Consider the following 16,455-nt stretch of genomic DNA (forward strand, 5'->3'; position numbering starts at 1 on the left):
GGTTGTGAGCACGGTTTTCCTCTGACCTGTGCGGTCCCCGCTGTGTCCCTGGGCCCTTCCACCGCCTGTCGCGGCCGGCGGCCTGACTCGGGGCCTCACAGCGGCGGTCCCGGCAGAGACCACACGGCCCGGCCGGTACTCAGGGAGCATTGCTGCGGGCACCAGCAGCGTGCAGCCTCCACTCCGTTTCCTCCGTGCCGCTCGGCAGGGTCAGACAGAGAGACAAGACCACAGACCAACGCCGAAGCGCCACCGAACCCACCCCAGCCCCGACTGCGGGCCCCGAACCGGAGCCCCTCAGACCGCCCCGGCCCTGGCCCCGCCCCCCGCGGCCGCAGCCAATCAGCGGCCGCCGCCGCATCCGGGGCCCGCGCCCCCTGCCGCTCGCGCTCGGCCATGGCGGAGGTGAGCGCGGCGCCGCCGCCGGGGTCGCGCCGGGCCCGGGGCCGCTCCCGGCCGGGCGGGAACACCGGGACCGCCGAGCCGCGCCCGCTCGGCGCCGCCGTCCTGCGGCAGCCAGCGGGGTGATGGGCCGACCACCGGGGCGGGGGCCCTCGGGCCGAGGGACGCCGAGGCCCTGGGCGGCAGCGGGCCGAGGGGCGGGGGTGGCGGGGCCGGGCGGGGACGGGACGAGAAGGGGCTCCTGGGCGGGACCGGGCGGCGCCGGCGCGGGGACCCCGCGGGCTGAGGGCGGCGGAGAGGGGCGTGAGGGGCCGGGGGCTGCGGGAAAGGCCCCGGGGGCAGAGCGGAGCGGGAGCTCCGGGGCTGCGGCCCGGCAGGAGCCGGCAGCGGTGTGGGGTGGCTGGAGCCGGGCTCAGGGGTGTGGAGCTGTTGGAGGGGGCTCTGAGGTGAGAGGCGGCCTGAGCAGCGAGGTCAGGATGCTGGGAATGGCAGAGGGTGGGGAATGTGCGGGAAATGTTTCTGCCATTGCTCCATCGCTCTTTGAGCTGGTGATGCCCATCGAGCCTCGCCACGTCCCTCAAACATCCTTGACCTGTTGTGATGGTTGTTGTGACACATGCACACTTCATTTCTGTGGCATGACCCTCGTGGTGGCCACAGCATGGAGCAAGGCTTCCAAGGGGAAGACTTTTGAGATACTCTGTGGCAGGATCTCAGATCCCCACTGGCTGTGGCAGCATCTTGTCTCAGGGCAGGGCTTCTCTTCCAGGTTATTTCAGTGCTCTACATGAGGAAGGTCTGTTTGCCCACCCACCATGCTTTGGCCTTTGGTGGAACCTTGTTGCATTCACTTGTGCAAAATTGTTGTTTGGACACGTTTTTGGGTCAGAGCGGTGCCTCAGCGCCCTGCACAGCTCAGAGACGTCTGGCAGGGGACATCCAGGAGCTGTCATTGTCTCTTGGGTGAGGTTTGGCTGTGGAGTATCTCTGCACAGGTGTGGTGGGGCCCTGATCTTCCTGGGCAGTGCAAAAAGTGGTTTGTGTGTTGTGTCATCTGTTCATTCTTTGGTCTTTCAGAGACAGAACTTGCAGGACTATTCTGTTTCCATCCCTGTTGCTTCCCTCTGGCTACAGCTGGGGTTTGTGGAAAATGGCCCCATGGCCAAGGAGTGTGCACAAAGCAGGAAGGTTTCTCACTGAATCTGAAATATTCAGATTTAGACTGGCTCAAGAAACTATGTTAGTTATTGAAGGGTGGCACTGGAAAGGGGGATTTTGGTTTTTTCCTCACTTTTTTGCAGAAGGTTTTCTCAGGGTAGGCACATCTGGCCTCACACTGGGAAACAGCTTTGTCAGGGCTAAAGCTCAGACTCTGCCTCTGTGTGTCCTGAATGATGGCTGAGCTTCATTCCATGTGCTCAAAACCTTGAGTCCACACCTTAGGAGGGAGTGCAGGAGTCACCCAGAAATACAAACATGAAAGGGAGTAGTTACAACATCAGTGTAACTTCTGAGAGGAAAGTTACTCCTATGCCTGAGCAGCAGAAGCTGGCAGGAGGAAAGCAGTGCTGGGGATGGGAAAGTGAAATTAAAGGAATTTAATCTCCTTTTTTACCTCCCCAAGATTCAATGCCCCTTTGGCACAGGAGCCAATTTCCAGGATCACAGTGCACTGGGAGAATAACTGGAGAACAACTCGTGGAATCCCTCACCAGCAGCAAGAGCAGTGACACCCTGGCCCAGAACTGTTCTCTGTGTTTCTGGTGCATGCCAGGCTCTTGCACTTCTGCCTCCTGTGTGATGTTTGGATTTGAAGGGTCAGGCTGCACCTTCAGCCCAAATAACTCCGCATCCCATGGCATTGGTGATCAGGGCAATCAAAATATTCTGTTATCAGCTGCATTTTTAAGCCTTTCTCTTCTATTCCTTTGACTCTTGTTTCTTCTGGATTTTTGAGTAGTCTGAGGGATTGTTCTGTTCCATGTGTGTTCAGATGGGGCATGGAATGGGCCATTTGCTTTGGCTGTCACTTGTTTCTTGTTTCCTCAGCCCCAGCAGAGCAGTGCTGGTTATTCCATGGTGATTCCATTGCTCTGGTGCTCTGTTACTGCTTTGGAGCACTAAACTCTTGATTATTTATGGAATTGCCACACTGCTGTGGTGGCCAATCCACCTCCTTTCAGCACCTGGTTATTAACAGGAGATCTCATTGTTCCTGAGGTATCCTTGAGACCTTTTCAAGCCAGCCCATCCGTGCCAACAGCTTCAATCTTTGTTTTCAGGGGCTTTATTGATCCCCAGGCAAGGAGGTGCCATTGATCCCCAGATCATTGCCTGAACAAATCTGAGTTCTGCAGGTTCTCCAAGACCTGGAGGGAGTCAGGGTACACCACACCCCTTCCATGAAACCATGTTTGTTTGCTTGGAAGGATTTATCCAAGAGAGTTTTGTGCTTGGTCACGTTCCAGCAAAGCCCAACAAAGGCACATTGACACTTGCCTGACTTACAGAGCCATTTCCTGCTATGACCATCCTCAAAATGGAGCTTGTCCCCTTTTCCTTTCATCATCCCATAACTTCTCCCTTCTCTTTTTGTGTGCGTGGTTGCAGGGCTCTGTCGGGAGCCAGAGTGGTCTCTGGGGGGTTTGTCTTGGGGGATGGTGGACTGGAGGCATCTTCTTGGTTATTATGGAATTTCCAGTCTGTGTGTTGATAGCTGAAGGAACTCAGAACTCACAGTCTGTGCTGGCTTTTTGTGGTGAATATTTTGCTTTGTTGTTAGAGGATAGATTTTAATGTGAAGTTTAATTTTTAAATTGTGAGAGGCTCCTATGGAAGGCTGTAGATGTCCTGGCTCCAACTGAGTAAGTGAGGAGTGGTGGTGCATGGCTGAGTATCCCACAGAGATGTCACTGGGGACTGGGGAACTGACTCTGGGATTTTCTTCTGCACTCAGGTGCTGTCAGTCACCCAAAAGCTCTGGTTGTTTACCTGTTTGCTCCCTGCTAGGCTGAACTTGATGAACAGCATTTCCAGGCACAGCAGATGTTCTGTCTGGGTTGTTTTCCTCAGCCCCTGCTGCTGCCTGAACTTGTGACCAGGCACCAAATGCCACCCTGCAGGTGCCTGTTCTGGGGCTCAGCCTCTCCCACCTCACCTGTGCCACTCCTGGTCCTTCCAGGCTCGTTCTCTGCTGTCTCTTTGCTCCTGGGTGCATTGAAGCATCAGGGAGAAGCCAGGGTATTGTGGCTGGCTGCTGTCTGAAGGGTCAGTCCCTAAAAATGCTGTCAGACACAGTGTGTGTATTTAGAATAACAGCTGAGGGTCTAGAGCCTCCTTTTGAGTGAAGATGTAAACCACAAAGGTCTGAGGTCTCAAACTGGTGGGGGAATAAGAAGTGAGCAGAGTGCTCCTGGTCCTTCCAGGCTTCTTCTCTGCCTGCTCTGCTGTCTCTTTGCTCCTGGCTGCAGTGAAGCATCAGGGAGAAGCCAGGGTGTTGTGTCTGGCTGCTCCCTGAAGGATCAGTCCCTGAAAATGCTGTGCTCAGACACTGTGTGTGTGTTTAAAATAACAGCTGAGGGTCCAGGGCCTTCATTTAAGTGAAGATGTAAACCACAAAGCTCTGAGGTCTCAAGCTGGTGGGGGGATAAGAAGTGAACAGAGTGCTGGAGGTAAAACAGATGGAATGGAAATATGTGGACTGAGGGAAGGTGAGGAGGCCAGGAAAAACTGTTCAGTACCTGATGAGCTCTTTTGAGCAGCCCAGTTCCTAACACTGCCCTCTGGGGCTTCGGGTAACTTTTGCTTTGAACTTAAATTGAATTTGGTGGTGGGGTGAGGTGGGTGGAAAGGTGGTGTGTTTGAAGGAGAGCTGTCTCAGCCATGTTTCTCTCTTTTCCTGAAGGCCTCTGTTGGCCGGCAGAGCCCCAGGGTGGTTCCATACCCAGCCCGTGGCCTATGTCCTGGAGAGCCCTCCCTTCAGAGCACTGCAGGTACCTCCAGCCTCACCTCCCTCTGCCTCTTGCTCTGCTTTCCAGAGGAAACAAAGCTTCTGTGATCATTTCCCTGCTCCTTGCAACATCTCCCCAGCCTGTTGGTTGGTTCCCCAAAGCTCCTACAGGTGTCCATTTGGCCATTCTTCTTGAGTAAGGGGAGATTACTTTGAGTAAGGGGTGATTACCCTTTTCCCCCCCATTTTTCCTCATTTTTATTGATGTATCCCAAGATCCCTTCCCAGATTTCACAGGATTTATCCTCAAATGTGGTCATGGCAGGTAAGGCCCTGGCCAAGGTGCAGTGGCACTGGCAGCAATCCCAGAAAAGCATCTCATGGGGCTGTGTGGAGGGAGAAGGGAGAGAGGGAAATCCATGAAAGTAGGAGATAAAAATTTGGCCATTCTTGAGTAGGGGATGATGACCCTAAAAATGCCCCCAGGTGAAGGAAAGGCTACAGTGTATGCACCCATGTTGTGAGAATCCAGTGAGGAATGAGACACAAATACTCAGAAAAACTTCAGATTCAGTTTCCAGTCAGTTGTGGGATTCAAATGTGCACAGAACCTTTGTGCTGATGAAGTGACTGCTGCCAGTTGTGATCTCTGTTCTGCCTAATCTCTTCCTCTGCCTTATCATGTCTGCACACACACAAGAAGGGATCATCCCTGGCTTTCTTGTTGCATCTCAAGATGTGTTCCAAGTGTCCAACTCCTTCTGATCCCTGCAGTTGTGTCAATGGGCTCAGCTGATCATCGACTGAACCTGGCAGAGATCCTTTCCCAGAACTATGGTGTGAGGGAAGAAAGGGAGGAGGATGATACTCAGGAGAAGCAGAAATCTTTAGAAGAGCTGGAGAAGAGTTTCAGTGCCTCTCAGGTAAAGGCAGCAGGGGAGGGGAAGGGAAATTACCTGGAGGATTTGGTTGTTTGCTGTGTGAAGCCCTGACTGCAGCTGTGGGTGGTCTCAGTGGAACACAAACTGTTCTTGGTGACAGGGAGTGACTCTTCAGGCCAGGCACAAGGCAGGTACAGGGATTTGCTGCTCCCCCCTTCCTCTGCTTAAATACACTTGTGCTCTCTGGCATCTGTCACCTGTTTAAAATCTAGAATAAAAGATAAAGATATTTTTAAAATGCTTTGGGGTGAAATGTGACCGTGTTCACAGGGGTCTTATGTTGAGGGAAGAGATGAGGATCTAACTCCATATTTCAGAAGGCTTGATTTATTATTTTATGATATATATTACATTAAAACTGTACTAAAAGAATAGAAGAAAAGGTTCTCATCAGAAGGCTAGCTAAACTAAGAATAGAAAGGAATGATAACAAAGGTTTGTGGCTCGGACAGAGAGTCTGAAACAGCTGGGCTGTGATTGGCTATTAATTCCAAACATCCATGAGGCCAATCACAGATGCACCTGTTGCATTCCACAGCAGCAGACAATCATTGTTTACGTTTTGTTCCTGAGGCCTCTCAGCTTCTCAGGAGGAAAAAAACCTTGGGAAAGGATTGTTCATAAAAAGATGTCTGTGACAGTGAAAGTTCCTGGCTTTTCCATACCTTTGAGAGGCACAGGTTACAGTGGGTCTGAGGCTGCTCAGAGCCCCCAGAGGAGCTGAGCTGCCCTGTCTGTGTTCCAGCCGGTGTGGTGCTCTTGTGGTTGTTCTCTTCCTGATGCAGCTTTGTCCTCCTCTTGCTCAGAGCAGTGAAATGCCATTTGAGGAGCTGCTTGCACTCTATGGCTATGAGGCATCAGATCCCATCTCGGAGCAGGACAGTGAGAGCAATGACATCACTCCCAACCTCCCTGACATGACTCTGGATAAGGTGAGAGCAGCTCTCTGCCTGCCTGGCTGCACGTGGGGTTGAGGTTCCCCTCATTTCAGAGGGGTTGGAGGGGGCCTGCCTTGTTCTGGGGTACATCAGGTGCAGAAATAAGAGTGTGAAGTGTTGAGAGGAGAAGGGACAAAGGATATCTGTTTCAAAATGTAGAAGCTGTATGGAGCATTGGGTACAAGTATTTGTACATTGATGGGGGTGTGTCAAGAGCCAGGGAAAGTTTGCATCTTCAAAGTTTGTATGAAGCCATGGCTCCCCTTGTTCTAGCTCAAGTCTGTAGAAAGTGGTTTTTTTTTGGGGGGGGGGTGTTGGGGTTTTTGTTCTTTCTTTCTCCTTCAGGATTTTTGAGTTATTTGCTGTGAGTGCAGCTCTACAGAAGGGGATGCTTGCTCATACTGTCTGGCTTCCATAGGAAGCCACTCATGACACTTGTTAAAGTGCTTCTAGGGAAAATAGTCTGGGTGTGGTGGGAGTGTGAGAGAGAATCTGTCTTTGGACAAGCTGTGGGAGGGTGAAGAGCTCTGTGGATGTGACCACTGCTGGCCAAAAAATGCTTTTACTCTAGGCCTCACTCCCCATGGTATATTTTTTTAAAATTTAAAAATATTTTTCGCTTTCTTGTTGTTGTTAAAAGGAACAAATAGCGAAGGATTTGCTTTCAGGGGAAGAAGAGGAGGAGACACAATCTTCAGCTGATGATCTGACTCCATCCGTCACATCCCACGATGCTTCGGACTTATTCCCAAACCAGCCTGGCTGTATGTGTCACTAGTTCCTAAGTAGCTGCTGTTCACTTTTACATATGATGTGCAGGGGAGGGTGAGAATGCTTCTCTTAATTTTGTCAGTCTCCTGACATCAGATTTTCCACTTTTCCTCCTAGGGACTGTCTGCATGGCAGAGGCGTTACCGGGCTTTGGGTAGGACAGGACAGAGCGTTGATGAGCAGTGGGATGAGGGGAGAATTTTCTCAAAATACTGAGAGAGAGAGAGTGGGAATTGTTTTGCTGCCTGCTGTAGTTGCAGTCTGAAAGATCAGTACCTCATCTGACACCTCTACAAGTGAATAAATTCAGTAGTAGTAATGGAGTGATGTATTGTGGCAGTTCCTAAATGTTGGAATATGTGGGAAGCCAGAGCACGTGACAGGGACTCTGCATGAAGTGATGTTATTTCTTCTGCTGTCTTGCAATAATAAAGAGTCTGAGCTTCCCCAAGTTGGCCATCCATGTGGCAAGTGTCCAAATTCTTTTACTTAAAGTGAGAAAATTAAAATACAGGTAAGTTGTCACTGTAGACCATGCTGAAAGGGACTTTAGGACAGAAAATGAAGGGAAGGAGAGGGAACGTAAAGGAATAGAATAAAAAATTCCTAACAACAGATCTTTTCCTTTCCCACAAAGCGAACAACTTCCTTGCTGATGAAGACAAAGAGCCATGTTCATCACCATGTGCTTCCTCCATGGCTGAGGACTCAGAGGTGGATTCCATCCCATCCAATGAGTGTAAGAAGGTAAATGACCTGAGTGCATTGGGACAGGGGACTCCTGAATTTGAAAAATTCATGACACCAAAGCACTGTGTTATTTCCCCAATTGGCTTCTTGATGCCTTGCATTTTGTAGGTGGCAGTGGCAGATGTGGGTTACAAGAGGGGTTTTTTATACAATCTTGAAATTATCTTCTGATAAGGGAAGTCTGCTGTGCCTTGGTAAATTAAATCTGCAGCCTGTAGCCCTATAAAGGTGAAATGCTGTGCAGTATTCCCAGCAGGATTTACTGAGGGGGAACCATCTTTCTAAAGAGAGGAGCGGGCTTCCAAATTCATCCTGGCTGTGAAGGTTGCAGGAGAACCTCTGCATTGCTTTATTTCCACCCTTAGCTGCTTGTCATGGATCCTTTACATTAAAACTATGTAAATGCTGAAGGTCCCCACAGAATCATCTGGTTGGTAATAAATCTTCTTAGTGACCCTATAAAATAGTCAGGCTTCACCAGAAACAGCAGTGACAGAGGGGGCTACCAGTAAATAAATCAGCCTTATAGTGGTGTAGTCCCTAAATCATGAAGTGCAGCCTGTGTGGAGCCTTTCCCATTTCAGTTTTCTCACCTCTCTCTTGTGGGATTTCAGGAGATCATGGTTGGACCTCAGTACCAGGCCACTGTTCCCATCCTCCGTTTAAACAGGCACAGGCAAAAAGGTAAGGCAGCCTCTTCTTTGTGCCTGGGCTGGGGTAGGGCTGCTGGCAGGGGGTTCTGATGGGCTCTGGATCTCCAGTCCTGCTCTGGATCTCCAGGTTTGGCAACTTTCAGTGCTGACATTCAGATTTAGTGCCTGAAACAAGCCTGAGTTAATAGAGATGGGAGCACAGGGACAGAATTGGTGAAGCTCGCTGAGAACTGGGTTGGTGTGACAGGTTTGCAGGAGGGGGTCTCAGCTGTAGCCAAAGAGAAGGAGCACCCATCTGGGGGTGCTCTGATTTATTCTGACATCTTCCTTAAGTAGTGAGCACCTCCAGTGCTCCCTGGAGGTGATCTGTTTCTGATTTTGGGATGTCTGCAGAGTAGACGGAGGTGCCTTGATTTGCAGATTGTGTCCCATAATGAGTGCAGTATGAGTGCCAGCTTGTTGAGCTTCTGGACAAGAAAGCTAAAACAGTCTTTATTTGCCAGGATTAATTAATCAAAACAGCAATCTTTGAGAATATGATAACAAAAACTTTTGTCAGCCAACCTTTCTGAAACAATGGAAGCAAGCTGAGCCCGTGCCAAAGGCCCTAAAAGAGATATAAAGAGCTTATCTGCCTCCAAAATCGGGAGGGAACATGCAGTGCCTTGAGAGATGTTTGTCATCTCTGGTGCCAAATTGGAGCACCAAGCAAAGATTTCCTCCCTCCTCTGTCTCCCCCATGCATGTCCATGCAGACCACTTCTCAAAAAGCAGCAGAATTCTCTGTTTGATTATCTTATTTCAGTGCTTTTTCTGTTAGCCTATGAGAATGAAGATCAGCTGCTTTGGGACCCAAACATCCTCCCTGAGAGGGAGGTGGAAGAGTTCCTGTACCGAGCTGTGAAGCGGCAGTGGGACGAGCTGGCTGGCAGCAGCCTGCCAGAGGGAGAGGTGGTCAAAGACAACGAGCAGGTGAGCTCAGGGCTTCCTGCAGCCCCCACAGACCCAGCTGGTGCTGGCCCAACAGTGCCACATTCCCTACAGAGGGCAGAATGAGGTCAAACTGCAGCAATCCTGATGGATAAGCGAGGGTGTGAAATATGGGTCTCCTCCAGCCAGGTCTCAATAACCTTTTTGAGATTTATTTCACACCCAAGATAGTTCAGCTACTTTAGAAGGCATAAAATCAACAGGATGGGTTCTGTGGTGGTGTTGGAAACAAAAAGGTTTTAATAAAAGGCAAAATAACAAAACTCTTTACAGAGAAAAACCAAGCCAGGGCAAGAGGTTCTTGCTCCTGGTAAAAATCCTCACAAAAGCCATTAGTTTCTTTGATCTCTTCTTTTTCTAATAAGTTGCTTAGGAGGAACTTTTTGGCTTCTGTCTAGTTGAAGTCCCCCAAGTCCTATGAGATATCTTTTCACCTAATTGAAGAGAGAAACTTCTGAGCTTATTTCCTTTTTAAGGGGACAAAGGATAGTTTTGTCACTCCATCAACAAGGGGCACATTCCTGTAAGGCTGTGTGCCCAGCTGTGCTCTGGAGTGGTTGGTTACTCTCCCATTGGGAAGACTGGGAAAGTCAGCAGATCAACCATTTCAGAGCAGCTGTGTTTACTTCAAGCTAGCCAGGTTAGATTCTGGAGGGATTGCATCTGTTGAGTGCCAGGATTTGTAATCCAATGCATTAAAAAGTGGGGTAATCTCTGCTGGTGGTCAAACTGGGGTTAGCAGCAAGGTGGCTGCTGGGAAATGGAAATTTTATGAGATAAATGTGAGTCATGAGCAGGCTGGTTTGTGGTGTGTTGCTCAGGTAGGTGCTGTGAGTGATTTCCTCCTGTTCCCCAGGCTTTGTATGAGCTGGTGAAATGCAACTTCAATGCAGAAGAGGCACTGAGGAGGTTACGGTTCAACGTGAAGGTTATCAGAGGTGAGGACCCCCCTTTTTTGGGTTCATTATGGCACATGAAACTCTTTCTAGATTCTTTCCATCTCCCCCAACTCTTTCTTTCCATCTCCCCCAACTCTTTCTTTCTTCTACAGATGAGCTTTGTGCCTGGAGCGAGGAAGAATGTAGAAATTTTGAACATGGCTTTAGGGTCCATGGGAAAAACTTTCACCTTATCCAAGCCAACAAGGTAAGTCTGCTCCCCCCAGGTGAGGAGCAGGGGAAGGAGGAAGGTGCTTGGGCACCACAGGTGTGTTTTGGGCCTGGGCTGACACAGGGAGTTCAGGATGGCCGAGTTCCAATCCCAGGCTTTGTGTTGACTCATGCCAGCAGGTGATGGGCTGTTCACTGCCCTGCTCTGCCTTATTTTCCAGGTGGGAGAAGTCACAAACACCACTGACCTGCATGAGTGATGTCAGTTAATTACTGATTAGCCCTTTCTGGAGTCTCAAAAGTTCTTTCCAAACTCTCAGCCCTTGCAGTACTTCTGTGAATGAGTGAGTTGAGCATGTGGATGTTTCGTAAAGTCCCCTGGGGTCCTCTAGAATGGCAGATGCTGTTGTAGGGAGAGCTGGGCCCCGGGACATGCTGCTGTGCTGGGAGTTGGCAGAACCAGAGAGTCCAGTTCTACCACTGGTTAATTGTAGGCATGTTGACGCTGGCCAGTGACAATGGATGCAGGTTTGCTCTCTCTGCTAAGTGTGCTGCTGCTGGAAGCACAGGAAAGTCCTGCACGAGTGTGTGTGGCCCACAGGGGTCTGTGCCAGCAGCTGTGTGCTGTGGGGAGTTCTTTCTCTGGCCACCTCGGAAACCTCAGTACGTGCTTCTGTTCTGCAGCAATGTGTCCATAGCAATGTAAATCACTGTAATGCACTTCTAATTTTCTGTGCTGGTTAAATGGGAAAATAGCTCCTTGCTCCAGGAGATGCAAGGGATGGGGGTGGCTGTCCTGACTGGGGTGTTTCTCCTCAGGTCCGCACGCGGTCGGTGGGCGAGTGCGTGGAGTATTATTACATGTGGAAAAAATCAGAACGTTATGACTACTTCACTCAGCAGACTCGTCTAGGAAGGAAGAAGTACGTCCTCCACCCTGGAGCCACGTGCGTGGAATATTCTCACACTAAAATTAGTAATATTAACCTCCCAGTGAAGATTCCTGCTGCAAAGCACCTCCGCTTAACAGACTGCGCTTTCTTCTCCAGAAGGTTTCTGGGGTGGGAGGATGGAGGGATGCACGGGGTGTTCCCAGAGCACAAACACTCACTTGGTGTGGGGAGGGAAGATAAAAGAGCTGTGGACTTTGTTGTCCTTTTCTGTGTGTCAAAAGTAGTTTTTGTTTCAGACAAACGCATCCACAGAAGGCTGGGGACAGGGATTCAGAGCTGACTTGGTGAAAGAACTCAGTTTGATGAGGTTTTGGGAAGGGAGCTTTTTAAATTCAAAAATGCTCTTATTTCTGGTGGTTTGGAACCTGAATTAATTCCCCTTTGAGGCAAATTCTTCCCTTTGAAATGTATGCTAATTACAGAAAGTACTTTTCAAAATACACCTTTTCAAAAAGGTTGAAACGGAAATCTCTTAATAGGTCAAAATGAAATATTGAAGCTGAATCAATTAAAACCATCAGATGAAGGCTTAGATTTTTTTTTTTTTTAATTCTAATGCAAGACAGGAAAATATCTGAAATCTTAAATCTTCCCAGGGTGGGAAAATATATTTCTCATCACTTGCTCTTTGCTGGCACACTGAGGACCCACCGCAGTCATTCCATAAAACTGGGTGTTCCTGGGTGTTTGTTCATGGATTTATTTCCCTTTGGAACAGGCTGAGGCTCACAGAACTGGGGGCAGTGCTCTTTAGGAAGCTGGAGAGCCCATTTTGGTTTATCCTGGGCTGATCTTGGCCACACTGTTACCTGAGATCACCTCCTCAGGGCTCTGAGAGCAGGGAGGGATGGACATTCATTCTAGTGTTGTCTCTACAGTACCATTGCTTTATTTGTTGATGGGTTTTAATCCCAGTCACCCTTTCTCCTGCCTGCATCTCTCTGCTCAGCAGCTGGTGGCAAGGCTCTCTCTGTTTCCTCTCAGGGATTTCACTGACAATGACCTGGATGGGGTTGAAGTGGAAAACACGAGTCGTTCTCGGAGCTCCCCACCAATTCCCTCTGCAGCTGGCTGCCTGGATGCTCACTTTGGGCAGGATCAGATAGCAATTGAGAGCACAGGTAATTCCTTTTTGTCTGTCTGCCATGGGGTTTTGGTGTCAGCAGGAGTCTTGTCTGTCTCTGCATTGACCAGGGGTGACTGTAAAACAGTTGTGGGCTTGGAGGGGTGGCCTAGGTCATTCCCAAAACAAAAGGATCGTGCACTGGGCACCTGGGTGAGCTGCTTCTAGAGCACTGACACAGGCAGCTCCTCCAGAGGCTGGATTAAGGCCCCAGAAGTCAGGTGCAAGCTGCTTTCACACAGAGCTGGCTGTGAGAAGATCTCCAGGGAGCCCCACACGAGTTCATTCCCTCACTGTCCTCCTGCAGATGAAAGCTTTGTGTGGGCAGCTCCCAGGGGTTGTTGGCACGAGGGGATAGGATTTAGGGTTTGGCTTATTTTGCAGTGTGTCTGTGAGGTTTCCTTTAATTTCCATAGAAACACTGATGGCCTCCCATCTGCTGTGGGCATCTTGCCTTCCTTCGGTAGGGGCTGATGGGGGAATCATGGTTTCTGTAACAAAGAAACACTTGTGCTATCTAACAAATACTCTTGGTTGTTTGGGCATTGTGGACTCACTGTGACTTTCTCTCTCTCCCCACCTGAGCAGAGCCCCTGAGCGTGGAGAGCACAGCCTGCAGCCTGGGCAGCATCAGTGAGTCAGGGCAGGGCTATGAATGCAGCACCCCCTCGGAGACAAACTGCTCCTTTGACCCCTCGGAGGAGACGCCCTCGGGGGCTGTCCCTGTGCCCTGCCCACGTCACTCTGTCACCCCCTCTGAGCCCGAGCTCTTCGCTTTGCCACCCGCGGCACCAGGACTGGCAGAGAAGCAGGAAACGTTGCAGAACTCTGGTGAGACAATAACCATGGACTTCACTCTCCCTGCAGACATTAATGAGGGGTTGCCTTTAATTGCTGGCGCTGTGGATTTGGACAGAGACCCTGAGGCAGTGGTGGCCCCTGCTCAAGTGTCCTTATCGGTCACAGATTTCGGTCTCATCGGCATCGGAGATGTAAATACTTTCCTGACTGCTCATCAGGCTTGCCCAGCACCTGTGGCTCACTCAGAGCCTCTGTCGCAGTGAAAGTCTCCAGTCACAAATTTGTCACAGACCCAGCAAGGACTTTGACCTGACTGAGTGAAATTCTGGAACTTCCACTGTCCTGTAGGGACAGTTTGGAGCTGTCGGTCGGAATCCGTCTTTCCATCCTCCTTGATCCAAGGCTACAGTGAAACCAAACACCTTTCTGCTCCAGTGTATCCTGACACAGTTGTGCAAAGTGGTGGCTGGCTTTCCTGAGTGGGGAGGTCCCTCACCCCCCTCCCGTGCTGACCATGTGTCACCCTGGGTGATGCCAGTCTGCTCAGACAGTCCCTGCCTCGGGATGGGGACGTGTCCCTTGGCCCCAGCGGGACAGTCTGAGGTGCTTTGAGAAGAGGGATGTGTCACCATCGTGGTGAGGGTGCAGGCTGGGGGTCTGAGAGCCTGGGAGGGCTGCAGGGCACTTTCCTGCAGAGATGGGCACGGTGATGCCAAGGGAGGCTGATCCTTCCTCCATGGGCAGCGTGCTGCAGTAGGAGCCACTCACCCTGTCCTCCTCCCAGCAGCCATGGACAGGACAGACACACAGCTGCTCGTGGGATGGAAACACTGCTGTGAGCAGTGAGTAAGGAGGTCATGCTGCTGACAAGTGCTTTGGATATGCTGGAGGGGGGGAAAGTAATCTAGGACATCTGCTATCAACTGTGCACAGCCCCTGGGACCACAGCAGGCTCGAGGAAGGGGTGTCCTGGCTGGCAGTGTCACCTTGAGTCCTGCCTGGGACACTAGCCCGGGCTTTAGAGAGGAATGGGACAAGCTGGCCCTTAAGGACCATGACAGCAGCTGGGCTCTCATGCCAGGAGCTCTGGCAGCAGCCACGTGTCCTGACTCTCCACCAGCTGCAGGTGGGACATGGCCTGGCCCAGCCCTTGGGCAGAAATGTCAGGGTTTGGAAGGAGATGGCAGCAGCCACGTGTCCTGACTCTCCACCTGGTAGGACGTGGCCTGGCCCAGCCCTTGGGCAGAAATGTCAGGGTTTGGAAGGGGTTGCTGTGTGTGCAGCAGCATCGTGTGCACTTGAGTCCTTCTCACCTCCCTGTGCAGTGCTGGGCCAGGGAGAATTTCTGTGGGGAGGAACAGGAAGTTCTGGACTCAGAGTGATGCTGGCCAAGAGCTGTGGTGCTGCTGCTGGCAGGTGAAAACATCTGTAACTTCCCAGTTTGTTCCAACAGTTTGTCAGCAGAGGGAGGGGGTTGCTCAGCTCCCAGCATGTCTGGGATGTGGGTGCTAGCACAGTCCCAGGCAGGGGAGTCCCACAGCATCCCTGTGTCACAAAAGAGGCTCTGCTGAGAGGAAGATGTGTCTTTTCTGCCATGGAAGGTTCCAGGTGCTGTGCAGAGCCACAGGAGCCTGTCCTTGGCTGTGCTGGAGTCCAAAGCTGCTTCAGTTCCCAGGTGTGTTGCAGGTGTGGGGTTGGCCACTGGCTCAGTGTGTTCCCATTCCCCTTTTCCCATGCAGGGAATTCTCTCCACTCACCTGCTGGGCAAGGCTCTGGTGCAGACAGAGCTGTGTTTCCTCCAGCTGTGCTCTGCAGCTGGGAAGGGGCTTGGGTTGAGGGTTTTGGTGGAGGATTTGGGGCTGTGATTGCGCACTTGGCTCTGCTGCTGGTGCCTTTGGCAGGTACCTAAACCCAGGAGCCTGCATCCTCCTCTGACCTGGCTCTGGGAAGGTGTGCCCAGCCCTGCAGCAGGAGCAGGGAGACAGCATCAAACAGCCCCATGGATGTCAGGATTAGACCTTGTCTCACCTCCTGAGCCCCAGATCTGGTTTGTGTGCTTTGGCAGGGGTTTGCTTTGGTGCCCAGCTCTGTGCTGGGAGGTGCTGAGCCCCAGGCCTGGCTTTGTCAGCCAGAGGTGCTGAGCAGAGGCCTCCCCTCCAGCTGCTCCTGGGGACAGAGAGCAAACACGAGTGCCTGCTCCATAGTGGAACTGCCCAGGCTGTGATTCCCCTTTTCTGGGGGTGAGAGGAAGCTCCTTGGCTGAAGGGAGAAGAGGAGGCAGGGTGAGAGCACAGGCAGCCCTCCCAGGGAGGGCCAGGCCTTGGCATCTCCTCCATAGGCTGAGACCATTCTTACTTTTCCTGAAACCATTTTTTCTTTTGGTTTATTTCAAGCCCTAGTGAAAGGAGAGGGGAGCTGGCTGAGGCAGAAATCTCTTGATGTCCTTCAGTGTTGTTTACAGATTTGCATGGGGTCTTTCAACATGAGTGCAGCGCTTTTTCCACATAACTTTGAGGGAGAGGGGTGAGAAAGGCTGGGACAGGGAGGGGGTTTGGTTCCGTTTGGTTTTTTTTTTGGTTGGGGTTTTCTTTTTTCCTTCTTACAAAGCACATTCACTTTGAGCCGCTCCCAATGCTGGACTCTTTTTTCCCTTGCCCCCCAGCCCTACACTGTGAAGTGACACTGCCTTGAAGACCCCTCGCCGTTATTTATTTAATTAAAAACCTAATTTGAAAGTGAGCTAGAAGTCTGTCTTCTTTTTAGAGGCCAAGATGCAACAGTCCAGTGTATAATGATGGCAAAACAAGAATAGAGGTCCCTGCCTCTGCTGTCTGATCCTCTCCTGCCATCCACAAGTGCTCTCCTCCAGGCAGGGCAGGATTCCCTGTGCCAGGGATGCCATCCCAGCCTAGGAGGAGGCACAGAGATTTTCCCTTCCCGTGCTGCAGCTGGAGGGAGCTGTTTGTTCCTCTCACAGGTGCCCCAAATCCTCTAAAACCCTGGCAGCCTGTGCCAGGTCTGGGACGTTGAGAGGCAGGGGTGCCTCCAAACTTCAGCCAGAAAAAGCTCCTGGAG

General features: G+C 51.1%; 1 protein-coding gene across 5 annotated transcripts; it reads left to right on the top strand.

Moving 5' to 3' along the window:
* Nucleotides 1-367: 367 nt before the first annotated feature.
* Nucleotides 368-16,339, top strand: MIER2 (MIER family member 2). 5 transcript variants are annotated; one of them, XM_030966559.1, is made up of 13 exons: nucleotides 368-405; nucleotides 4,307-4,394; nucleotides 5,126-5,274; nucleotides 6,099-6,224; nucleotides 6,871-6,994; nucleotides 7,639-7,748; nucleotides 8,366-8,435; nucleotides 9,210-9,376; nucleotides 10,251-10,332; nucleotides 10,446-10,540; nucleotides 11,323-11,555; nucleotides 12,441-12,577; nucleotides 13,168-16,338. In XM_030966559.1, exons 1-13 carry the CDS (start codon nucleotides 397-399, stop codon nucleotides 13,641-13,643), a joined length of 1,866 nt encoding a protein of 621 aa, XP_030822419.1. In that variant the 5' UTR covers nucleotides 368-396; the 3' UTR covers nucleotides 13,644-16,338. The 5 variants fall into 5 exon arrangements, with proteins under 5 accessions (XP_030822419.1, XP_030822420.1, XP_030822422.1 ...); XM_030966560.1 differs by having other exon boundaries at nucleotides 9,225-9,376; XM_030966562.1 differs by having other exon boundaries at nucleotides 11,323-11,426; nucleotides 13,168-16,337.
* Nucleotides 16,340-16,455: the final 116 nt, after the last annotated feature.

Source organism: Camarhynchus parvulus, chromosome 28 (assembly GCF_901933205.1).
Source record: "Camarhynchus parvulus chromosome 28, STF_HiC, whole genome shotgun sequence".
Taxonomy (NCBI): domain Eukaryota; kingdom Metazoa; phylum Chordata; class Aves; order Passeriformes; family Thraupidae; genus Camarhynchus; species Camarhynchus parvulus.